Source organism: Rhinoraja longicauda, chromosome 5 (genome assembly GCF_053455715.1).
Source record: "Rhinoraja longicauda isolate Sanriku21f chromosome 5, sRhiLon1.1, whole genome shotgun sequence".
NCBI classification, from domain to species: domain Eukaryota; kingdom Metazoa; phylum Chordata; class Chondrichthyes; order Rajiformes; family Arhynchobatidae; genus Rhinoraja; species Rhinoraja longicauda.
The window spans coordinates 84,996,259-85,020,289 of record NC_135957.1 but is presented as its reverse complement, the minus strand read 5'-3'; the positions used below and the strand labels follow the sequence as shown (position 1 = coordinate 85,020,289).

The 24,031-nt window shown below is 49.6% G+C and overlaps 1 protein-coding gene across 1 annotated transcript in view; it reads right to left on the bottom strand.

The window, feature by feature from the left end:
* Window positions 1-1,777: 1,777 nt before the first annotated feature.
* Window positions 1,778-24,031, bottom strand: part of ccdc162 (coiled-coil domain containing 162) — a 124,037-nt gene continuing 101,783 nt past the window's right edge. The window contains exons 39-48 of the mRNA XM_078400077.1: window positions 23,064-23,117; window positions 20,105-20,272; window positions 18,533-18,685; window positions 17,363-17,497; window positions 15,889-16,041; window positions 13,924-14,133; window positions 12,640-12,757; window positions 11,493-11,567; window positions 5,728-5,873; window positions 1,778-1,891 (exon numbers count right to left, since the gene is read on the bottom strand). Coding sequence (XP_078256203.1) covers window positions 1,778-1,891; window positions 5,728-5,873; window positions 11,493-11,567; window positions 12,640-12,757; window positions 13,924-14,133; window positions 15,889-16,041; window positions 17,363-17,497; window positions 18,533-18,685; window positions 20,105-20,272; window positions 23,064-23,117 — 1,326 coding nt within the window. The remainder of the gene's footprint in view (window positions 1,892-5,727; window positions 5,874-11,492; window positions 11,568-12,639; window positions 12,758-13,923; window positions 14,134-15,888; window positions 16,042-17,362; window positions 17,498-18,532; window positions 18,686-20,104; window positions 20,273-23,063; window positions 23,118-24,031) is intronic.

Genomic DNA, 24,031 nt, shown 5'->3' with positions numbered 1-24,031 from the left:
CCGATGTTGGCGGAGTCCAGAACCAGGGGGTCACAGTTTAAGAATAAGGGGTAGGCCATTTAGAATGGAGATGAGGAAAAACTTTCACCCAGAGAATTGTGAATCTGTGGAATTCTCTGCCTCAGAAGGCAGTGGAGGCCAATTCCCTGGATGCTTTCAAGAGAGAGCTAGATAGAGCTCTTAAAGATGGCGGAGTCAAGGGGTATGGGAAAAGGGCAGGAACGGGGTGCTGATTGAGAATGATCAGCCATGATCACAGTGAAGGGCGGTGCTGGCTCGAGGGGCCTCCTCCTGCACCTATTGTTTATTGTCTATAAAATGTCCTGACCCGAAACATCACCCATCTTTTTTCTCCAGGGATGCTGGCTGGCCCGTCCGAGTTACTTCAGCACTTTGCATTTACAATTTATTGTTGCTGATTTATTATTTCACATATATCACAATACACTGGAAAGGCTTTGGTATCAAAGATAATTTTTTTAACTGGTTATCATATCATATCATATATATACAGCCGGAAACAGGCCTTTTCGGCCCTCCAAGTCCGTGCCGCCCAGTGATCCCCGTACATTAACACTATCCTACACCCACTAGGGACAATTTTTTTTTAACATTTACCCAGCCAATTAACCTACATACCTGTACGTCTTTGGAGTGTGGGAGGAAACCGAAGATCTCGGAGTAAACCCACGCAGGTCACGGGGAGAACGTACAAACTCCTTACAGTGCAGCACCCGTAGTCAGGATCGAACCTGAGTCTCCGGCGCTGCATTCGCTGTAAAGCAGCAACTCTACCGCTGCGCTACCGTGCTGACAAAGCTGATAACCCCCCCCCCCACTCCATGGGGAATAACCATGGATCAGTTCCAATGGTGAATTTCATCACAGAGACATTGTCTGAAATCTTGACTTCAAAAATTCAACATTCAAATAAAATGACACAGTGACCACTCTGCAGTGAATGGAGAAACAAGGAACTGCAGATGCTGATTTAACAAAAAAAAAAACAAAAAAAAAACTGCCAGAGTAACTCGGTTTGAAGAAGAGTCCTGACCCAAAACGTCACCTATCCATGTTCTCCAGAGATGCTGCCTGACCCGCTGAGTTACTCCAGCACTTGATTTCAAAAGTTAAAACATTCCATAAAAGTACTCAAAAGTGACCACTCTGCAGTGAATGGGAAAATGAAGAACTGCAGATGCTCGTTTACAAAAAAAAGGGCTACCGTAACTCTGTCTGATGAAGGGTCGTGGCCTACACATGTCCTTCGGAGGTATGAATATTGACTTCTCCCTTGCTTTCCCGCTCTCTCCATCCCTCCCCCAGCCTAGTTCTCCGACCAGTCTGACTGTCCTGAGTAAATTTTATCTTTGTGTGCTGCATTGCCAACTTCCCCGAGCTCACAAAGATGTAATCTACACTTTTGCTGATCTGCGTTCCCTTTGATGTCTCGTTCTCACACCTTATACCTTCCCATATCTCTGCGCTGACTCTCAGTCTGAAGAAAGGTCTCGACCCGAAACGACACCCATTCCTTCTCTCCAGAGATGCTGCCTGTCCCGCTGAGTTACTCCAGCATTTTGAGTCTACAGTGTAAACCAGCATCTGCAGTTCCTACACATCCTTCAGGGATGCTGTCTGTCCCACTGAGAACCTCCAGCACCTTATTGTTTTTTTTAAACTTTGCAGTGAATAATGTTTTTTTTCCCCCTCTTCCAGCTCCCCTGCTTTTATCTTTGATTGTCTATGCCGTTTTCCTGCCTTACATCCCTTGCAATTATTTCTGATTTAATCTGTAATCTTTCAGCTCCAGAATGAGACTGTGATGTCTTGCGTCCTCAGTGTCTGGCAATAATGCTTCCATCACCTTATTGTGAAGTCTGGTTGGGACCTGTTTGAACAGAAATAATTACACTGAGAACATGCAGAACATACCACATTATAACCATTTGCATGTTTCTCATGGCATACCACCCCACCTCCTCTTCCTTTCTGTCTATCCTTCTTGAATATCGAATACCCCTTTCTGTCATGGGCCTCCTCCAGTGCCATAGTGAGGCCCACCGGAAATTGGAGGAACAGCACCTCATATTTCGCCTGGGCAGTTTGCAGCCCAGTGGTATGAACATTGACTTCTCCAACTTTAGATAGTTCCTCTGTCCCTCTCTTCCCTTCCTCCCTCTATCTTCCTGTCTCCACCTATATCCTTCCTTTGTCCCGCCCCCCCTGACATCAGTCTGAAGAAGGGTCTCGACCCGAAACGTCACCCATTCCTTCTCTCCCGAGATGCTGCCTGACCCGCTGAGTTACTCCAGCATTTTGTGAATAAATACCTTCGATTTGTACCAGCATCTGCAGTTATTTTCTTATATTATATATTAGAATACCCCTGCATGTTTAGTTCCCAGCCTTGGTCACCCTGGAGCCATGTCTCCGTAATTCAATCTGTATCATATTCCTTAACTACCAACTGCGCATTCAATTCATCCACCTTATTACGAATGCTCCTCGCATTGAGGCACGGAGCTCTCAGGTTAGTTTTTCTTTTCTCCCTTCCACCTTTTGCTTCTGTCCTCCTTTTATGTCCCTCTGTCTCCTTGCATTGGGTCCCATCTCCCTGCCCTGTTAGTTTAAACGTGACCTCTCCTACACTTTCCAGTTAGCTGCACGCATACACTTCCACTGTTTAGTTTAAGCCCACCCGTGTAGCACTAGCAAACCTGCCTGCCCGGATGTCGATCCCCCTCCAATTAAGGTGTAAAGTGTCCCTTTTGTACAGGTCACCCATGCCCCAGAAGAGATCCCAGTGATCTAGAAATCTAAATCCCTGCCCCCTGCACCAATTCCTCAGCCACATATTCAGATCCCCTATCTCCCTGTTCCTGCCCTCAGCAGCACGAGGTACTGGAAGCAACCCAGAGATAACCACCCGAGAGGTCCTGCCTTTTCAGCCTCCTGCCTAGTTCTCAATACACACGTTGCAGAACCTCCTTCCTCTTCTTACGCACGTCGTTTGTGCCCACGTGCACAACTACTTCCGGCTGATCATCTTCCTTCACGAGGATGCTCTGAAGCCGCTCCGTGTCGTCTTGAACCCTGGCACCAGGGAGGCAACACACCATCCTCGAGTCTCGCCTGCCGCCACAGAATCTCCTGTCCGCACCTCGGACAATGGAGTCACCCGCTGCAACGGCTCTGCCCGACGTCAGTCTCGCCGGTCAAGCCTCGGCGCTAGGATTTGAGTTGCAGACCTGTCCGCCGCTCGGACTGGAAGCGTCGACTGCCGACAGTTCCCAAGAGGGTGTACCTGTTTTCAAGAGGTACTTCCACAGAGGTCTTCCACACTAGTTTCATCCCTTTCCTTTCCCTCTACCCGTCTCACCTCCTGCACTCTAGGAGTGACGACCTGACTCTAGCGAGGAAGCTTTCGCAGTCCCAGATGGACGTTTAGTTTACAGATACAGCGCGGAAACAGGCCCTTTCGGCCCCCTGGGTCCGCGCTGACCAGCGAACCCCGCACATTAACACTATCCTATATCCACTAGGGACAATTTTTACATTTACCAAGCCAATTAAGCTACAAACCAGCATGTCTTTGGAGTGGGAGGAAACCGAAGATCTGGGAAAAAACCCACGGGGAGAACGTACAAACTCCGCACAGACAGCGCCCACAGTCGGGATGGAACCCGGGTCTCCGGCGTGCATTCGCTGGAAGGCAGCAACTCTACCGCCGCGCCACCGTGACCGCCCGGGTAGAGGCGGAAAGGAAGGGGATGAAATGAGTGCATCCAGCTGCTGCTCCAGTTCCCGAACTCAGTCCTTAAGGAGCTGTGGCTGGATACAGTTCCCACAGGTGTCATAACAAGAGGAGTTGAGTATAGGAGCAAAGAGGTCCTTCTGCAGTTGTACAGGGCCCTAGTGAGACCGCACATGGAGTACTGTGTGCAGTTTTGGTCTCCAAATTTGAGTAAGGATATTCTTGCTATTGAGGGCGTGCAGCGTAGGTTTACTAGGTTAATTCCCGTAATGGCGGGACTGTCATATGTTGAAAGACTGGAGCGACTAGGCTTGTATACACTGGAATTTAGAAGGATGAGAGGAGATCTTATCGAAACGTATAAGATTATTAAGGGGTTGGACACGTTAGAGGCAGGAAACATGTTCCCAATGTTGGGGAAAGTCCAGAACAAGGGGCCACAGTTTAAGAATAAGGGGTAGGCCATTTAGAACTGAGATGAGGAAAAACGTTTTCAGTCAGAGAGTTGTGAATCTGTGGAATTCTCTGCCTCAGAAGGCAGTGGAGGCCAATTCTCTGAATGCATTCAAGAGAGAGCTAGATAGAGCTCTTAAGGATAGCGGAGTCAGGGGGTATGGGGAGAAGGCAGGAACGGGGTACTGATTGAGAATGATCAGCCATGATCACATCGAAGGGCCGAATGGCCTCCTCCTCCTGCACCTATTGTCGTGGTCAGTGACACCAGCAGTGCCCCGACCTCCCACATCCTGCAGCAACTGCACTGCAATAACACTCCTGCCAGCACAAGTTTAAATATTTAAATTAAATTAAACACACAACCGATTGCGGTGTAACCTCCTCGCCGAAGACTCGTGAGCCAACGCCTCGCACTTCACCTCGCCAAAGGCCGCTCCCCGAAACCTGGACTTAATTGTGTTTGATCAAGTCAACTGTCCACACAACTAATTAGGATGTCTCAGCCAATCCACCCACCCACTTGCTGGTCTGGCTGCTGCTCCTCTGTGACCTTCAAGGTAATTCTGTACAAACTCCGTACAGACAGCACCCGTAGTCAGGGTCGAACCCAGGGCTCCGGCGTTGAGGCAGCAACTCTACCGCTGCACCACCGTGACGCCCTGAACTGCTTGGGTTGCGAACGGTTCGGGGTGGCGCAGCGGTAGAGTTGCTGCCTCACAGCGCCGGAGACCCGGGTTCAATCCCGACTACGGGTGCTGTCTGTACGGAGTTTGTACGTTCTGCCAGTGACCTTGTGGGCTTTCTCTGGGACCTTCGGTTTCCTCCCACATTCCAAAGACGTACAGGTTTGTAGTTTAATTGGCTTTGGCATAATTGTAAATTGTCCCTAGTGCGTGTAGGATAGTGTTAGTGTGCGGGGATCGCTGGTCGGCGCGGACTCGGTGGGCCGAAGGACCAGTTTCCGCGCTGCATCTCAAAACTAAACTAGTTCACAGGAACTGTAATCATTTTGTAATATCAGTTTTCAAGTAAATCAGGGTGATATTTCGAAATGTACCTTATTAATTTCATTACCGCTGACTAGGGTTGCCAACTTCCTCACTCCCAAATAAGGGACAAGGTGACGTCACCGCCCCACGTCACCTCACCCAGCCAGCGGCCATGTGTTCCCGCTCCACCAATGGCGGCTGCCCGGGGCGGGTTGCTACGCAAACTCCGTTAGGCGGCGCCACGGCCTCTGGACTAAGGTGTCCGGGCCTACAGCGGCCCCCGGGCCTACGGTGTCCGGGCCTACAGCGCCGTCCGGGCCTAATATGGGACAAGGGCAGTCCCATAAGGGACAAACAAATTTAGCCCAAAATACGGGATGTCCCGGCTAATACGGGACAGTTGGCAACCCTACTGCTGACACAGTTCATCATAACAACCTCAATGATGACAGGCAGGTCAGACACAGACCTTGAATGCAGAATAAATATTGATTGCAAGGCTTTGATGACACGTCTGTTGCTCACCGTTTTCGGCCTCTGTATTCTCTTTCCTCCACTGCCGACGGTCCCACTGGCATCAGTGGTCTGTGGGTCAGTGGTTAAACAGCGTTGGAAGTGGTCTCTGGCGAACGTAAGTGACTGAGTTCGAAAGTGAGTCTGCCTTCCAGTACCTAGGTAAGGGATACATAAGTACCGACAAGTTTACATCCAAGGTCTCCTTTGAATTAAACCAAGGTGTCCATGCTGTTCACGGCCACACTCCCTGCACTTCTAACATGATGGCAATAAGTTAGAAGCGGCACGGAGACGCAGCGGTAGAGTTTCTGCCTCGCGGCGCCAGAGACCCGGGTTTGATCCCGACTACGGGCGCTGTCTGCACGGAGTTTGTACGTTCTCCCCGTGACCTGCGTGGGTTTTCTTTGGGATCTCCGGTTTCCTCCCACACTCCAAAGGCGTACGGGTTTGTAGGTTAATTGGCTTTGGTAAAATTGTCATTTGTCCCCAGTGTGTGTAGGATAGTGCTAGTGTACGGGGTGATCGCTGGTCGGCGCGGGCTGAAGGGCCTGTTTCCGCGGTACCTTTAGATATCTTTTAAAGTTTACAGACCGCGTGGGCTCCGGTTTCCTCTCACATCCCAAAGACATGCGGGTTTCACAAGTTCTAGGAATAGAATTAGGCCGTTCGGCCCATCGTGTCTACTCCGCCATTCAATCATGGCTGATCTCTGCCTCCTAATCCCATCCTCCCGCCTTCCCCGTAACCCTTGACACCCGTTCTGATCAAGAAATTGTCCATCTCTGCCTTAAAAATATCCACTGACTTGGCCTCCACAGCCCTCTGTGGCAATGAGTTCCACAGATTAACTACCCTCTGACTAAAGAAGTTCCTCCTCACCTCCTTTCTAAAAGAGCGCCCTTTAATTCTCAGGCTGTGACCTCTCATCTCCCACCACTCCATCTATGTCTTTCATTATTCTGCAAGTTTCAATGAGGTCCCCCTTCATCCTTCTAAACTCCAGCGAGTACAGGCCCAGTGCCGACAAACGCTCATATGTTAACCCACTCATTCCTGGGATCATTCTCGTAAACCTCCTCTGGACCCTCTCCAGAGCCAGCACATCCTTCCTCAGATATGGAACCCCAATTTGCTCTCAGTCCTCCAAATGTGGCCTGACCAGCTCCTTATAGAGCCTCAGCATTACATCCCTGTTTTTGTATTCCAGTCCTCTTGATATAAATGCTAGCATTGAACTTGCCTTGGTTTGTAGGTTAACCAACCTCTAGTGTAAAGAGTGGATGAGAAAGTGGGATATCAGCGCTGGTGTGAACAGGTGATCGATGGGCTGAAGGGCCTGTTTCCATTGCTGTATACACCGATCAGCCAAAACATTATGCCCACCTGCCTAATATGCTGTTGGTCCTCCGTGTGCAGCCCCATACGCAGCAGGGTGCGATGCACTGTGTATTGTGACACATTCCTCCCGTGACCACCATTAACATTTTCTGTGACTTGTGCCACAGTCGACCTTCTGTCGGTTCGGACCAGACGGGATAGCCTTCGTTGCCCTCGCGCATCGATGAGCCTTGGGCGCCCAACACCCTGTCTGTCGCCGGTTTGTGGTTTGTCCCTCCTCGGACCACTGTCGGTAGGTACTCACCACTGCTGACCGGGAGCACCCCACAAGCCTTGCCGTTTCAGAGATGCTCTGACCCAGTCGTCTGGCCATAACAATTTGGCCCTTGTCAAAGTCGCTCTGGTCTTTACTCCTGCCCATTTCTCCTGCATCCAGCACATCAACTTCAAGAACTGACTGTTCACTTGCTGCCTAATATATCCCACCCCTTGACAGGTGCCATTGTAACAAGATAACCAATGTTATTCACTTCGCCTGTCATAACGTTGAGGCTGATCGAAACTGAGGTGTCTAAACTGCACTAAAATTATCCACAAGCTTTCGTGATAAAGGCTTCAGAATAAAATGGGTGGAGAATTCTCATGCCTTTGCGAATGTTTTCAAGTCCAGATGCAGCCTCTCTGAGGCTGTGACCATCAGCCACAAACTGTTCAAAGCACTGCCTTTGTCTCAAGCAACAACACAGCCAAAGCTGAAGGTTTTTTGTTCTCGTCTCTTCAATCCTTTTTCAAGCCTAGTTATAAAATATTGAGTTCCTTCCCTGGCAAGGAAATGTCAGTCACTACATGTAATTTTTTTCTTAAAAGATTGAATATAAGAATCTTAGAAAAATATAGTTGTTCTTTTTTAAGAAAATAACTGCAGATGCTGGTACAAATCGAAGGTATTTCTTCACAAAATGCTGGAGTAACTCAGCAGGTCAGGCAGCATCTCAGGTGAGAAGGAATGGGCGACGTTTTGGGTCGAGACCCTTCTTCAGACTGATGTCCAACTATAGTTGGTCTTTTTTAAGCTCACTTTTGGTTTGGAGCCCATTTTCATTGACAAAAGTAGACTTGGATGGCATTTCTAAATGCAAGGTCTGAAAACTCGCCTCCTGTCTCCTGCATTCCAACTAATCATTACATTTATTTTGTCACCTTAATTCCACAGGCCACATCTGTTTTGTTTATTAATGAATAAATACTCGGCTAACGTAACGATTCCTGGTTCGTATTTGTGAAGCTGCCCCACATATGTGCAGAGTAAAAGACACAGAGTGCTGGAGTAACTCAGCGGGTCAGGCAGCATCTGTGGAGAACTCTCTGCCACAGAGGGGAGTGGAAACCAAATCATTGAATGGATTTAAGAGAGAGTTAGATAGTGCTCTAGGGGCTAGTGGAATCGAGGGATATGGGGAGAAGGCAGGCATGGCTTATTGAGTGGGGACGATCAGCCATGATCACAATGAATAGCGGTGCTGGCTCGAAGGGCCGAATGGCCTCCTCCTGCACCTATTTTCTATGTTTCTATGGTGCCTGACCCGCTGAGTTACTCCAGCACTCTGTGAAACATCACCTATCCGTGTTCTCCAGAGATGCTGCCTCCAGCACTCTGAGTCTTTTGTTAAAGATTCCATGTGTTTCTATAAACATTGTATGCAATTATCAACCAAATGGGTGCGTGTTGAGTAAATTTTTATATCAAACTAGACCAAGTAGACCTGTTGGGCCCAAACCTACCCCCCCCCCCCCCCCCCCCCCCTCCCTCGGAGATAGATTTAAACTTTAAATGTGAATAAATAAAAATATAACACCGATTTCAAGGAAACTTCTTCCATTAGCACCAAAGGGACGAAGAGTAAGGTGGGCCTAAAATTGTTGCGCTATCGTGTATTGTTTGGGCTGTAGTTCAGGAACAAACAGACAAACGAGAGTTTTAGTGTACAGATAAGATATGCTATCAGGACAGGTCAGGGTGCAGGTAAGGCTGGGTGCATGGAATGGCTCCGCTAGAGAGTCACACAGGAAATTGTGCAGGATATTAAGGTTGAAGGAGGTCCAGAGTCCAACGGATGCAGGGCTGGGTGTGTCAGAAGGAACTGCAGACGCTGGTTTAAGCTGAAGATAGACACAAAAAGCTGGAGTAACTTAGCGGGACAGGCAGCATCTCTGGAGAGAAGGAAATAGGTGACGTTTCGACCCGAATCGTCATCCATTCCTTCTCTCCAGAAACGCTGCCTGTCCCGCTGAGTGACTCCAGCTTTTTTGTCCAGTTACAGAGCTGGGGCTGGGTTACTGAGATAGGTTGCAGGTGAGTGTAGGGAATGTTTCAAATGATCACACTGGCAATACGTTCACTTACTGAGTGAAGTAATAAAAAGAACATATATATGTACTAGTGCAGACTAGGAGCAGAATTAGGCCATTCGGCCCATCAAGTCTACTCTGCCATTCAATCATGGCTGATCTATCTCTCCCTCCTAACCCCATTCTCCTGCCTTCTCCCCATAACCCCTGACACCCGTACTAATCAAGAATCTATCTATCTCTACCTTAAAAATATCCATTCCATTGGCCTCCACAGCCTTCTGTGGCAATGAATTCCACAGGTTCAACACCCTCTGACTACAGAAATTCCTCCTCTTCTCCTTCCTGTAGGAATGTCCTTTAATTCTGAGGCTGTGGCCTCTGGTCCTAGACTCTCCCACTAGTGGAAACATCCTCTCCACATCCACTCTATTCAGGCCGCTCACTATTCGGTAAGTAACGCTGTACCAAGGATCAGCTAATTCTCATTGGTAATTCTCTTTGTTTTTTAAAGCCACGAGTTGATTTAGTTTAGTTTACTGTCACGTGTACCGAGGTACAGTGAAAAGCTTTTGTTGCGTGCTAACCAGTCAACGGAAAGACGATATGTGATTACAATCGAGCCATTCACAGCGTTCAGTTGCAGGATAAAGGGAACAAAATGTATAGAGCAAGATAAAGTCCTGTAAAGTCTGATTAATGATAGTCCGAGGGTCTCCAATGAGGTAGTTCAGCACTGCTCTCTGGTTGTGGTAGAATGGTTCAGTTGCCTGATAACAGCTGGGAAGAAACTGTCCCTGAATCTGGAGGTGTGCGTTTTCACACTTCTGTACCTCTTGCCAGATGGGAGAGGGGAGAAGAGGGAGTGGCCGGGGTGAGACTGGTCCTTGATTATGCTGCTGGCCTTGCCGAGGCAGCGTGAGGTGTAGAAGGAGCCAATGGAAGGGAGGTCGGTTTGTGTGATGTTCTGGGCTGGGTCCACGATTCTCTGCAATTTCTTGCGGTCTTGGATGGAGCTGTTCCCAAACCAAGCTGTGATGCATCCTGACGAAATGCTTTCTACGGCGCATCTGTAGAAGTTGGTGAGAGTTGTTGGGGAAATGCTGAACTCCCTAAACCTTCTGAGGAAGTGGAGGCGTTGGTGTGGTTTCTTGGTGGTTGCTTCAATACAGGTGGTCCAGGATAGGTTGTTGGTGACATTGACTCCTGGGAATTTGAAGCTTCAACTGAGCCAGAAAGAACATCCAACATCTCCATGCCAGACGGCTCCTTCAGTGCCTTGAGATGTTTTACAATGTTTCATTCATTTAATTTGGTTTAGAGTTACAGCATAGAAACAGGCACTTCAGCCCACCGAGTCCACGCTGACCATCGACCACCTATTCACACTAGTTCTGTGTTATCCCACTTCCTCATCCACTCCCTGCACACTGGGGGACAATTTGCCGGAGCCAATGAACCCAATTAAGAATAAGGGGTCGGCCATTTAGAACGGAGATGAGGAAGAACTTTTTCACCCAGAGAGTTGTGAATCTGTGGAATTCTCTCCCTCAGAAGGCAGTGGAGGCCAATTCTCTGAATGCATTCAAGAGAGAGTTAGATAGAGCTCTTAAGGATAGCGGAGTCAGGGGGGTATGGGGAGAAGGCAGGAACGGGGTACTGATTGTGGATGATCAGCCATGATCACAGTGAATGGCGGCGCTGGCTCGAAGGGCCGAATGGCATCCTCCTACACCGATTGTCTACTGAAACTCACGCTGTGACAGGGGAAACGTGCAAACTCCACTCAGACGACTCCCGCGGTCAGGATGGAACCCGGGTCTCCGGTGCCGTGAGGCAGCGGCTCTACCCGCTGCACCACCGTGCTGGCTCAATGTTGAATGTAAGTCACCACCTTGGAGATTGTCTCTGGCACGGTGCCCATCACTTGCACAGAAACAAAATGCCTTTGTAACCGTCACGTGCGAGGACAAGGGAGAGGGTGGGCTTGCAAAGAAACGTATAAAGGTTAAAGACTGAATGGCCATTCCTCCTGAGGGAACACACTTAACTCCAGCATTCCAAGTAAGGATTTTAAACGTCATTACCTGGCAAAGTGCTTCTGAAACTGCTGGCACTCGACTGCAATGATGCTGATTTCTTCAAGGCACCGGGTGTAGTTTCTTGTAAAAGAAGAAACCAGTATTAATCCAATAAAAAAAACTGTCCCTAAACCTCTATTCCCTGCACTTAACATAGAAACATAGAAACATAGACATAGGTGCAGGTGGAGGCCATTTGGCCCTTCGAGCCAGCACCGCCATTCATTGTGATCATGGCTGATCATTCTCAATCAGTAACCCGTGCCTGCCTTCTCCCCATATCCCTTGATTCCACTAGCCCCTAGAGCTCTATCTAACTCTCTCTTAAATTCATCCAGTGAATTGGCATCCACTGCCCTTTGTGGCAGAGAATTCCACAAATTCACAACTCTCTGGGTGAAAAGGTTTTTTCTCACCTCAGGTTTAAATGGCCTCCCCTTTATTCTAAGACAGTGGCCCCTGGTTCTGGACTCGCCCAATATTGGGAACATTTGTCCTGCATCTAGCTTGTACAGTCCTTTTATAATTTTATACGTCTCTATACGATCCCCTCTCATCCTTCTAAACTCCAGTGAATACAAGCCCAGTCTTTCCAATCTTTCCTCATATGACATCTCCTTTAAACTTCCCCCCTCTGACCTTATAGCTATGCCCTCTATTGTGGGACATTTCCACGCTGGGGAAAAGGCTCCGACTGTCTACCCTATCTATGCCTCTACTCATTTTATAAACCTTTGTCAGGCCTCTCCTCAACCTCTGACGTTCCAGAGAAAACAATCCCAGTTTATCCAACCTCTCCCTGCAGCTGAACCTCTCCTGTGCACGCAGCCTCCTGGAGACCCGGACAGTGTAGGCCCAGACGGTGTCAGCCCTGCACAGTGTAGGCCCGGACAGTGTAGGCGCGGACAGTGTAGGCCCGGACACTGTAGGTCCCCGGACAGTCTAGGTCCATAGGCCCGGGCCCCGCCTCCCGGCCCGGGCAGCCGCCATTAGAGCGGGAGCACGTGGCCACTGGTTGGGTGAGGTCACGTGGGGCGCGGGGCGGTGACGTCACCTTGTCCCTTATTTGGGAGTGAGAAAGTTGGCAACCCCTAGCAGGATCTCTGAACTGAACTAAACAGTTTGTAAATAACGGAGTAGAGAGTTGCATTACCTGCATTGTTGCTGAGGGATAATGCAGCCTCAAAGTCATGCAGCTGGGTTTGCAATTCATCGACCCTCTGGAAAGCATCGAGCTTCAGGCTGCGCTCGTGTGACAGCTGGCAGCGGAGCTGAGGAGGACAGCAAACTGGTTACTCTGCACAGCAGGCCCGAGGAACGGCACAGTGGCGCAGCGGTAGAGTTGCTGCCTCACAGCACCAGAGACCCGGGTTCAATCCTGACTACGGGTGCCGTCTGTACGGAGTTTGTACGTTCTCCCCGTGACCTGCGTGGGTTTTCTCCGGGTGCTCCGGTTTCCTCCCACACTCCAAAGACGTGCAGGTATGGAGGTTAATTGGCTCGGTATAAATGTAAATTGTCCGGAATGTGTGTAGGATGAGCGGGGATCACTGGTGGGCTCGGGCTCGGGCCACAATTAAACTAAACATATTCACATAATGCTAAATTCCCCCGGCAGTCTGTGTTTTGCTACATATTTCAGCATCGTAAGGCATGAAAACAGGCCCTTTAGCCCACCGAGTCCACACCAACCAGCGATCACCCATTCATAGAGTCACAGAGTGGAAACAGACCCTTCGGCCCAACTCACTCACACCGGCCAACAATGTCCCAGCTACCCTAGTCCCACCTGCCTGCGTTTGGTCCATATCCCTCCAAACCTGTCCTATCCATGTACCTGCCCAACTGTTTCTTAAACAATGGGATAGTCCCAGCCTCAACTACCTCCTCTAGCAGCTTGTTCCATACACCCACCACCCTTTGTGTGAAAACGTTACCCCTCAGATTCCTATTAAATCTTTTCCCCTTCACCTTGAACCTATGTCCTCTGTAGGCCCGGACACTGTAGGCCCGGACACTCTAGGCCCGGACACTCTAGGCCCGGACACTCTAGGCCCGGACACTCTAGGCCCGGACACTCTAGGCCCGGGGGCAGTTGTAGACCCGGACAGTGTAGGCCTGGACACTGTAGGACCGGACACTGTAGGTCCAGACACTGTAGGCCCGGACAGTGTAGGCCCGGGGGCAACTGTAGGCCCGGACAGTGTAGGCTAACAGAGTGTGTTCGGAGAACGGGGCCGAGTGTGTTCGACTAACGGAGGTTGCGAAGCAACCCGCCACCCGGCCCGGGCGGCCGCCATTGGTGGAGTGGGAGCACGTGGGCCGCTGGCTGAGTGAGGTCAGGCGGGGCGCGGGGCGGTGAGGTCACTTTTAGTCCCTTATTTGTGGAGTGGGATAGTTGGCAACCCCTGTCTCTCAAGTGAAGAATCGTCCGTACCTGTTTGACCTCCTTGCTGATTTTGTTATACTGAGTCTGAGCGTGTTTGCAGGTGGCTTCCAGCTGGGCATTCAGCGTGTGGAGTGTGTGCTCGTTGAGCTGCACCTCCTGCAGGCACTGTTCCACGCTGGACGTTCTCACACGCTCCAGCTGCTGCTGGCTCTTCCACTCCTCTGCTGCACGATGCCGGTACTCCCTCAGTAGCTGCTTCTACCCTCAATGAAACCAGCACAACCACAAGGACGCTCGGTTAGTTCAAAGATACACACAAAGGTCTTTTAGCAGCCCACTGGAGCCCAATTTCATTGTTAAAAGTAGATTGGAGTTTAGGAGGAGGAGAGGGATCTTACAATACAATACAATACAATATCTTTATTGTCATTGAACAAGTACAACGAGATTAAGAATGCCACTTCCATATCGATGTTATAAAATAAATAAATCACGGCTAAAACAAAGACAACGAAGGGAGGGGGAAAAAAAGGAAAGAAGGTAAAGTTCATGCAGGGACAGTTGTGCGAGATATAGTTATATATATATATATACAGTTATAGAGACGTATAAAATTATAAAAAGGACTGGACAAGCTCGATGCAGGAAAAATGTTCCCAATGTTGGGGGAGTCCAGAACCAGGGGCCACAGTCTAAGAATAAAGGGGAGGCCATTTAAAACTGAGGTGAGAAGAAACTTTTTCACCCAGAGAGTTGTGAATCTGTGGAATTCTCTGCCACAGAAGGCAGTGGAGGCCAATTCACTGGATGGATTTAAAAGAGAGTTAGATAGAGCTCTAGGGGCTAGTGAAATCAAGGGATATGGGGAGAAGGCAGGCACGGGTTACTGATTGTGGATGATCAGCCATGATCACATTGAATGGCGGTGCTGCTCGAAGGGCTGAATGGCCTCCTCCTGCACCTATCGTCTATGTTTCTATTTCTAAATGCAAGGTCTGAACACTCGCCTCCTGTCTCCTGCATTCCGACTAATCATTACATTTATTTTGTCACCTTAATTCCACAGGCCACATCTGTTTTGTTTATTAATGAATAAATACTCGGCTGATGTAACGATTCCTGGTTCGTATTTGTGAAGCTGCCCCACATATGTGCAGAGTAAAAGACACAGCGTGCTGGAGTAACTCAGCGGGTCAGGCAGCATCTCTGGAGAACATGTATAGGTGACGTTTTGGCTCGAGACCCTTCTTAAGACTCTCAACCCAAAACGAACCATAGGCATGTTCTCCAGAGATGCTGCCTGACCCAATGCGTTCCTCCAGCACTTTGTGTTCTACGAAAGATTCCTGCATCTGCAGTTCCTTGTGGCTGTCGGGGCTGTCTTTAATCTGCTGCGTGGATTTTGAAATGAAACTCGGTGTATCAGATAATAAGAGTATCTGATTTCCCAGTTAGTTCAGTTTAGTTTAGTTTAAGTTTAAGTTTAGTTTAGAGATAGGGCGCAGAAGCCGACCCTTCGGCCCACCGAGTCCATGCCAACCACCGATCACCCCTTCACACTAGTTCTGTGTTATCTCACTTTCTCATCCACTCCCTACACACAGGGGGCAATTTACAGAGGCCAATTGACCTACAAAACCCACACGGTACTTTTGACGAGGGAGGAAACTGGAGCACGCGGGGGAAATCCACGCGGTCGCAGTGAGAACGTACAACTTCCACACAGGTAGCAACCGAGGTCAGCATCGAACCCGGTCTCTCTGGCACTGTGAACAAAAAGCTTTTCACTGTACCTCAGTGCACGTGACAATAAACTGAACTAAACTAAACTGGATGGTTGCAGTAAGTGACAAAGTACTGGAGGAACACAGAGGGTGGGGGGTGTACGGAACAAGCTGCCAGAGGAGGTAGTTGAGGAACGGGTGACGTTTCGGGTCGAGACCCTTCTTCAGACTGTAGTAGTGGTGCTCCCTGTTTGGGTGTTGGGCCCACACAGAGGTGGGGATGGAGTACCTCCTTGTCCAGTTCGTTCTTGATCCTGTCGTTCTCTGACTGGGACCTGGCCAGAGCTGTCCTCAGGGTCACCAGCTGCTGCTGCAGGCCGACCTTCTCCTCCTCCGCCAGCATCTTCACGTTCAGGTAGTCCTTCTTGGTCCGAATAACCTCCTGCGCACACAAAATGGCCGACAAAGCGTCAACTCCACTCATCACAGTCACAATCATACCTTATTAGCCAAGTATGTTTTGCAACATACGAGGAATTTCATTTGCCGTACAGTCATAACAATAAAAAGCAACAGGACACACAAGATACATTTTAACATGAAGATCCACCACAGTGACTCCTCCACATTCCCCACTGTGATGGAAGACGAAAAAAAGTTCAATATCTTCCCTTCTTTGTCCTCCAGCTGTCGGGGACTCTAACCTTCCGTTGCCGGGACGATATTGACTCCCGTAGCCGGCGGTGGGCCTTCCTCGTCTGGGCGATCAAGCTCCTACATCGGGGGGGGGGGGGGGGGATCTCAGCTCCCCCACGCTGGGTGATCTACCCCGGGTCGGGGCTTGTCGAACCTCGTGCGGCTTTTGGAGCTTCCCGACATCAGTCTCAACCCGAGACTGCGAGCTCCGCGATGTTAAAGTCCGCAGGCCGCGGTTGGAGCGTCGATCCCAGGCACGGGGTCGCACGCTCAGATGGTAAGTCCAAGCCCCGCGGTGGGGTTCAAAGTCAGTCTCGAGCAAGGCCGCCAGCTCCACGATGTTAGGCTGCAGAGCGACCGGAGATACCATCCGGAAAACAATCGCATCTCCGGCAAGGTAAGAGATTGAAAAAAAGTTTCCCCCGACTCCCCACCCCCCACATAAAACAAACTGGGGAACATTAACACAGACTTTTAAGACAGACAGAGAGAGAGTAAAAGAGAGAGGAAATTAAGGGAAGAGAGAGAGTGAGAAAGAAAGAGAGAGAGAGAGAGAGAGAGAGAGAATGAGAGAATGAGAGAGGGGGAGAGCTAGAGGGTGAAATTCATATGTTCAAAAGTGATAGGAGCAGAATGAGGCCATTCGGCCCACCGTTCACTCCGCCATTCAATCATGGCTGATCTATCTCTCCCTCCTCACCCCATTCTCCTGCCTTCTCCCCACAACCCCTGACACCCGCACTAATCAAGAATCTATCTATCTCTGCCTTAAAAATGTCCACTGACTTGGCCTCCACAGCCGTCTGAGACGAGTTCCACAGATTCACCACCCTCTGACTGTAGAAATTCCTCCTCATCTCCTTCCTAAAGGGACGTCCTTTAATTCTGAGGCTGCGACCTCTGGTCCTCGACTCTCCCACTAGTGGAAGGAGAGAAAGGGAGAGAATCTGAGAGGGGGAGGGGAAAAGAGGAGGGGGAGGGAAAGAGGGAGGGTGGAGTAGACTTGATGGGCTGAATGGCCTGATTCTGCTCCTATCACTTATGACCTCTTGTCCACTCTGCCTCACCTGCTCCAGGGCAGTGCTGGACCTGTGAAACTGCCCCTGTCTCGTAGTCAGTCTCCAGCAGGTGAGAGTCCTCAGCTTACACACCAATCCCTGCAGTTGGCTGTTCTCTTCCCGTAAGGACTGGAGTTGATCTTGCTGAGAAAAGAGAAAGAAAATAGAGGTTGAGGTTTATTTTGGAGATGCAACTTTTTCAGAGTAAGGGAATATCAGAGTCATAGAGTGATATAGTGTGGAAAAGGGGCCTTCAGCCCAACTTGTCCACACTGTCCGACAATGCCCCATCTGTTCCCATGGTTCCATTCACCTGGACTGACAAAGGCATGCCACAAGATTGACTGCTGTGTGCAGTTTTGGTCTCCATATTTGTGGAAGGACATTCTTGCTATTGAGGCAGTGCAGCGTAGGTTCACCAGGTTAATTCCCGGGATGGCGGGACTGTCATAAGTTGAAAGACTGGAGCGACTGGGCTTGTATTCACTGGAATTTAGAAGGATGAGAGGGGATCTTATCGAAACATATAAGATTATTAAGGGGTTGGACACGCTAGAGGCAGGAAACATGTTCCCAATGTTGGGGGAGTCCCGAACCAGGGGCCACAGTTTAAGAATAAGGGGTAGGCCAATTAGAACGGAGAAGAGGAAAAACATTTTCACCCAGAGAGTTGTGAATTTGTGGAATTCTCTGCCTCAGAAGGCAGTGGAGGCCAATTCTCTGAATGCATTCAAGAAAAGAGTAAGAGCTCTTAATGATAGCGGAGTCAAGGGGTATGGGGAGAGGGCAGGAACGGGGTACTGATTGTGGATGATCAGCCAAGATCACAGTGAATGGCGGTGCTGGCTCGAAGGCAGAGAATTCCACAGATTCACAACTCTGACTGAAAAAGTTTTTCCTCCTGCACCTATGGCCTCCTCCTGCACCTATTTTCTGTATTTCTATAAGAAAATAACTGCAGATGCTGGTACAAATCGAAGGTATTTATTCACAAAATGCTGGAGTAACTCAGCAGGTCAGGCAGCATCTCAGGAGAGAAGGAATGGGTGACGTTTCGGGTCGAGACCCTTCTGTGTTTCTATGGTTCTATGAAGGGCGGCGCTGGCTCGAAGGGCCGAAGGGCCTCCTCCTGCACCTGTTGCCTGTTGCAAAGATCAGAGAGTGAACACGCTCGCTTACCCGCTCCAGGTTCTCCTTCAAAGCATCGTCACTCTTTGTGGAGCCGACCTTCCTCTTGAGGGCGATGATGCTGTCCACCGCGTTTCTCCTCACCTCGCTGATCAGCTTGCAGGCCACTCTGTTCATGCTGACGTGGTACTCGTCCAGCTTTTGCTGTCGTGGTGACAAGACGTTGCGGTGAGAGCGGGTCGGGCGGCCTCTCCACGCCCCCGCGGCCCCTTCCCGACGTGCCGCGGCCCGGAGACGAGGAAGAAAACGGCCTCTGGAGGCAGTGGAGCCCAATTCTCTGAATACATTCAAGAGAGAGCTAGATAGAGCTCTTAAGGATAGCGGAGTCAGGGGGTATGGGGAGAAGGCAGGAACGGGGTACTGATTGAGAATGATCAGCCATGATCACATTGAATGGCGGTGCTGGCTCGAAGAGAGCTGTGAATCTGTGCGATTCTCTGCCACAGAGGGCAGTGGAGGCCGATTCGCTGGATGTTTTCAAGAGAGCGTTAGATTTAGCTCTTAGGGCTAAAGGAATCAACGGATATGGGGAGAAAGCAGGCACGGGTTAGACATAGAAACATAGAAAATAGGTGCAGGAGGAGGCCATTTGGCCCTTCGAGCCAGCACCGCCATTCATTGTGATCATGGCTGATCATCCACAATCAATAACCCGTGCCTGCCTTCTTCCCATATCCCTTGATTCCACTAGCCCCTAGAGCTCTATCTAACTCTCTCTTAAATCCATCCAGTGATTTGTCCTCCACTGCCCTCTGTGGCAGAGAATTCCACAAATTCACAACTCTGGGTGAAACAGTTTCTTCTCACCTCAGTTTTAAACGGCCTCCCCTTTATTCTAAGACTGTGGCCCCTGGTTCTGGACTCACCCACATTGGGAACATTTTTCCTGCATCTAGCCTGTCCAAGCTTGGGTTACTGATTGTGGATGTTCAGCCATGATCATATTGAATGGCGGTGCTGGCTCGAAGGGCCGAATGGTCCCCTCCTGCACCTATTGTCTATGTTTTTCTATGGAGGAAACTGGAAATCTCTGAGAAACACACAGATACACACAAAGTCACACAGTCACACACACACACACACACACACACACACACACACACAGTCTCTCACACACCGTCACAAACACACTCTCACACAGTCTCACACACACAGAGTCACAAGCACAGACAGCCACAAACACACTCTCTCACAGTCTCACACACACACAATCACACACACACACACAATCACACACACACACACACACACACAATCACACACACACACACAGTCACACACACACAGTCACACACACAGACACACACACAGTCACACTCACACACAGACACACTCACACAGTCACACACACAGTCACAGACATACACAGTCACACACACACAGTCAGACACACACACACACACACACACAGTCACACATACACACCGTCACACACACACACACATACCCACCCACACACACACAGTCACACACACACAGTCACACACACAGACACACACACAGTCACACACACAGTCACACACACACACACAGATGCTTTGCCGCTGCTACACAGTGACATACCTTCAATGCAAAGCTGGATGCAAACATGTTCCTGACCAGGGCATCGAACTCCTGCCTCACCTCCCTCCTCACCTCCGCCTTCAGCCTGGAGTTCTCCTCTTGGAGGTTGGCCAGCTTTGTGTGGAGGGCTGTGATCTCTATAATGATCTGATGATTGAAGTCGGCCAGCTGGGGAGGAAAGGGAACAAGACTAACACGGAAACCTGGCAGCCCTGATATTTCCCAGCACGTAATCCCATCGGGAGCAAGAATATCAGCGGTGAGACCGCGATCACTGTCCTTCCTGCTCCACACTCTGACCTTCAGCAGTATTCATTATAGAAGGGTCTCGACCCGAAACGTCACCCATTCCTTCTCTCCAGAGATGCTGCCTGACCTGCTGAGTTACTCTAGCATGTTGTATTCATCTTCTATTGAGTATAAAAGTTGGGAGGTCATGTTACAGTTGTATACTGTATACACTGGAATTTAGAAGGATGAGAGGAGATCTTATCGAAACATATAAGATTATTAAGGGGTTGGACACGTTAGAGGCAGGAAACATGTTCCCAATGTTGGGGGAGTCCAGAACAAGGGGCCACAGTTTAAGAATAAGGGGTAGGCCATTTAGAACTGAGATGAGGAAAAACTTTTTCAGTCAGAGAGTTGTGAATCTGTGGAATTCTCTGCCTCAGAAGGCAGTGGAGGCCAATTCTCTGAATGCATTCAAGAGAGAGCTAGATAGAGCTCTTAAGGATAGCGGAGTCAGGGGGTATGGGGAGAAGGCAGGAACGGGGTACTGATTGAGAATGATCAGCCATGATCACATTGAATGGCGGTGCTGGCTCGAAGGGCCGAATGGCCTCCTCCTGCACCTATTGTCTATTGTCTATAAGGCATTGGTGAGGCCCCATTTAAAACATTCTGGGCACCAAAGAGGAAAGATATCGTCAAACTGGAAAGGGTGCAGAGTTGATTTACGAGGATGTTGCCAGGACTAGAGGGTGTGAGCTACAGGGATAGGTTGAGCAGGCTGAGACGCTATTCCTTGGAGCGCAGGAGGATGAGGGGTGATCTTAGAGAGCTGTGTAAAATCATGAGCGAAATAGTTTGGATAAATGCACAGAGAAGGGGAATCAAGTAACAGAGGATATAGGTTTAAGGTAAGGGGTGAAAGATTCAACAGGAACCTGAGTGGCTGAAGGGCCTGTTTCCATGATGTATGGATCTATGACACTCTATCCCACCAGTGACTCCATCTACACTTCACGCTGCCTCGGGAAAGCAGCCAACATCATCAAAGGCTTGTCCCAACCCGGTCATTCCTTCTCCCAGCTCCCGTCCAGCAGAATGTACAGAAGCTTGAAAGCGCGCACCACCAGACTCAGGAACAGCTTCCTCCCCACTGTTATCAGGCTTCTGAATTGTCTTTCCATAAGCTAGGGTACTGTCCGATTCACCTCTGCCCCATTGTGGACATTGGACTTTGTCTCTGGAACTGATACACTAGGGTTGCCAACTTTCTCACTCCCAAATAAGGGACAAAAGGTGACCTCACCCAGCTATTGGCCATGTGCTCCCGCTCCACCAATGGCGGTCGCCCGGGCTGGGAGGCGGGTTTTACACAACCTCCGTTAGGCGGCACCTGCAGACCTACAGCGGCTCCCAAGCCTACAGTGTCGGTTCAGACCTACAGTGTCCGGGCCTACAGCGTCAGGGCCAACTTTGTCCGGGCGGGTTTACAGTGCCGGGCCTACAGCGTCCGGGCCTACAGCGTCTAGGCCAACATTGTCCGGGCGGGCCTACAGCGTCCGGGCCTACAGCGTCCGGGCCTACAGCACCCCCCGGGCCTAATACGGGACAAGGGCCGTCCCATACGGGACAAACCAATTTAGCCCAATATACGGGATATCCCAGCTAATACGGGACAGTTGGCAATCTTAGGTACGCTACAGATTATAAGGGGCATGGTTAAGGTGAATGCTCACAGTCTTTTTCCCAGGGGAGAGGATTCTAAAACCAGGAAATAGATGGTGGATTGGGAGTGGTAGTAGAGAGGATGAATGCACCAATGAGAGAGCCTAGGACTAGAGGCCGGAGCCTCAGAATAAAATAACGTACCTTTAGAAAGGAAATGAGGAAAAATGTATTTTGCCAGAGGGTGATGAATCTGTGGAACTCATTGCCACAGAAGGTTGTGGCGGCCAAGTCAATGGAGATTTTTAAGGCAATGATAGATAGATTCTTGATTAGGGCGGGTGTCCGGGGTTAAGAGGGGAAAAAGCAGGAGAATGGGGTGAGGAGGGAGAGATAGATCAGCCATGATTGAATGGCAGAGTCGACTTGATGGGCCGAATGGCCTAATTCTCCAGAGATGCTGCCTAACCTGGAGTTTAGAACGATGAGTGGGGATCTTTTCGGGATGTATAAAATTATAAAAGGACTGGACAAGCTAGATGCAGGAAAAATGTTCCCAATGTTTGGGGAGTCCAGAACTAGGGGCCTCAGTCTTACAATAAAGGGGAGGCCATTTAAAACTGAGGTGAGAAAAAACTTTTTCATCCAGAGAGTTGTGAATTTGTGGAATTCTCTGCCACAGAGGGCAGTGGAGGCCAAATCACTGGATGAATTTAAAAGAGTTAGATAGAGCTCTAGGGGCTAGCGGAATCACGGGATATGGGGAGAAGGCAGGCACGGGTTACTGATTGTGGATGGTCAGTCATGATGCACCTATTTTCTATGTTTCTATGTAACCCGTTGAGTTGCTCCAGATTTTTGTGACTGTCTTTGGTTCAAACCAGCATCTGCAGCTACATCCTACACATTAGTTTCAGTCTGAAGAAGGGTCTCGACCCGAAACGTCACCCATTCTTTCTCTCCAGAGATGCAGCCCGACCCGCTGAGTTACTCCAGCATTTTGTGTCTACCTTAGCTTCAGACACAATGGCTATGAAGGCAGTTATCGAGGTGCTGAGGTTACCTGGGATTCTGCTCCTGCAGATGATGCTTGAGATTGCTGCAGTCCCTTCAGCTCCTAAGAAATAAAACACACCGTGCAAAATATTACCAAATTAACTCCCCCAGGTTTAAAATTCCGTACGACACGATACGATAGAACTTTATTCATCCCCAGAGGGAAATTGGTCTAAATGGTGAAAGTGAAAGTGAACCGTGAAAGGCCTGGACAGGGTGGATGTGGAGAGGATGTTTCCACTAGTGGGAGAGTCTAGGACCAGAGGTCACAGCCTCAGAATTAAAGGACCTACCTTTGGAGAGGAGATGAGGAGGAATTTCTTCAGTCAGACGGTGGTGAATCTGTGGAATTCACTGCCACAGAAGGCTGTGGAGGCCAAGTCAGTGGATATTTTTAAGGCGGAGATAGATCGATTCTTGATCAGTACGGGTGTCAGGGGTTGTGGGGAGAAGGCAGGAGAATGGGGTTAGGAGGGAGAGATAGATCGGCCATGATTGAATGGTGGTGTAGACTCGATGGGCCGAGTGGCCTACTTCTGCGCCAGTGACATGAACTTTTGCCACAACCACTTTTTCTGGCAGGTGGTTCCATACACCCACCACCCTCTTGTGCGAAGACGTTGTTCCTCGGGTTCCTATTAAATATTTCCCCTCTCAACGTAAATCTGTGCCCTCTGCTTCTTGATTCCCCCATCAAATCCACGCCCAACACCGATCAGCTGCTATATTTAAGAGGGAGTTAGATGTGGCCCTTTTTGCTAAAGGGATCAGGGGTATGGAGAGAAGGCAGGTACAGGCTACTGAGCTGGATGATCAGCCATGATCATATTGAATGGCGGTGCAGGCTCGAAGGGCCGAATGGCCTACTCCTGCACCTATTTTCTATGTTTCTATGTTTCTAACACCAGTGTTATGTTATCCCACTTTCCCATCCACTTCCTGCACACTAGGGGCAATATACAGAGGCCAATTGCC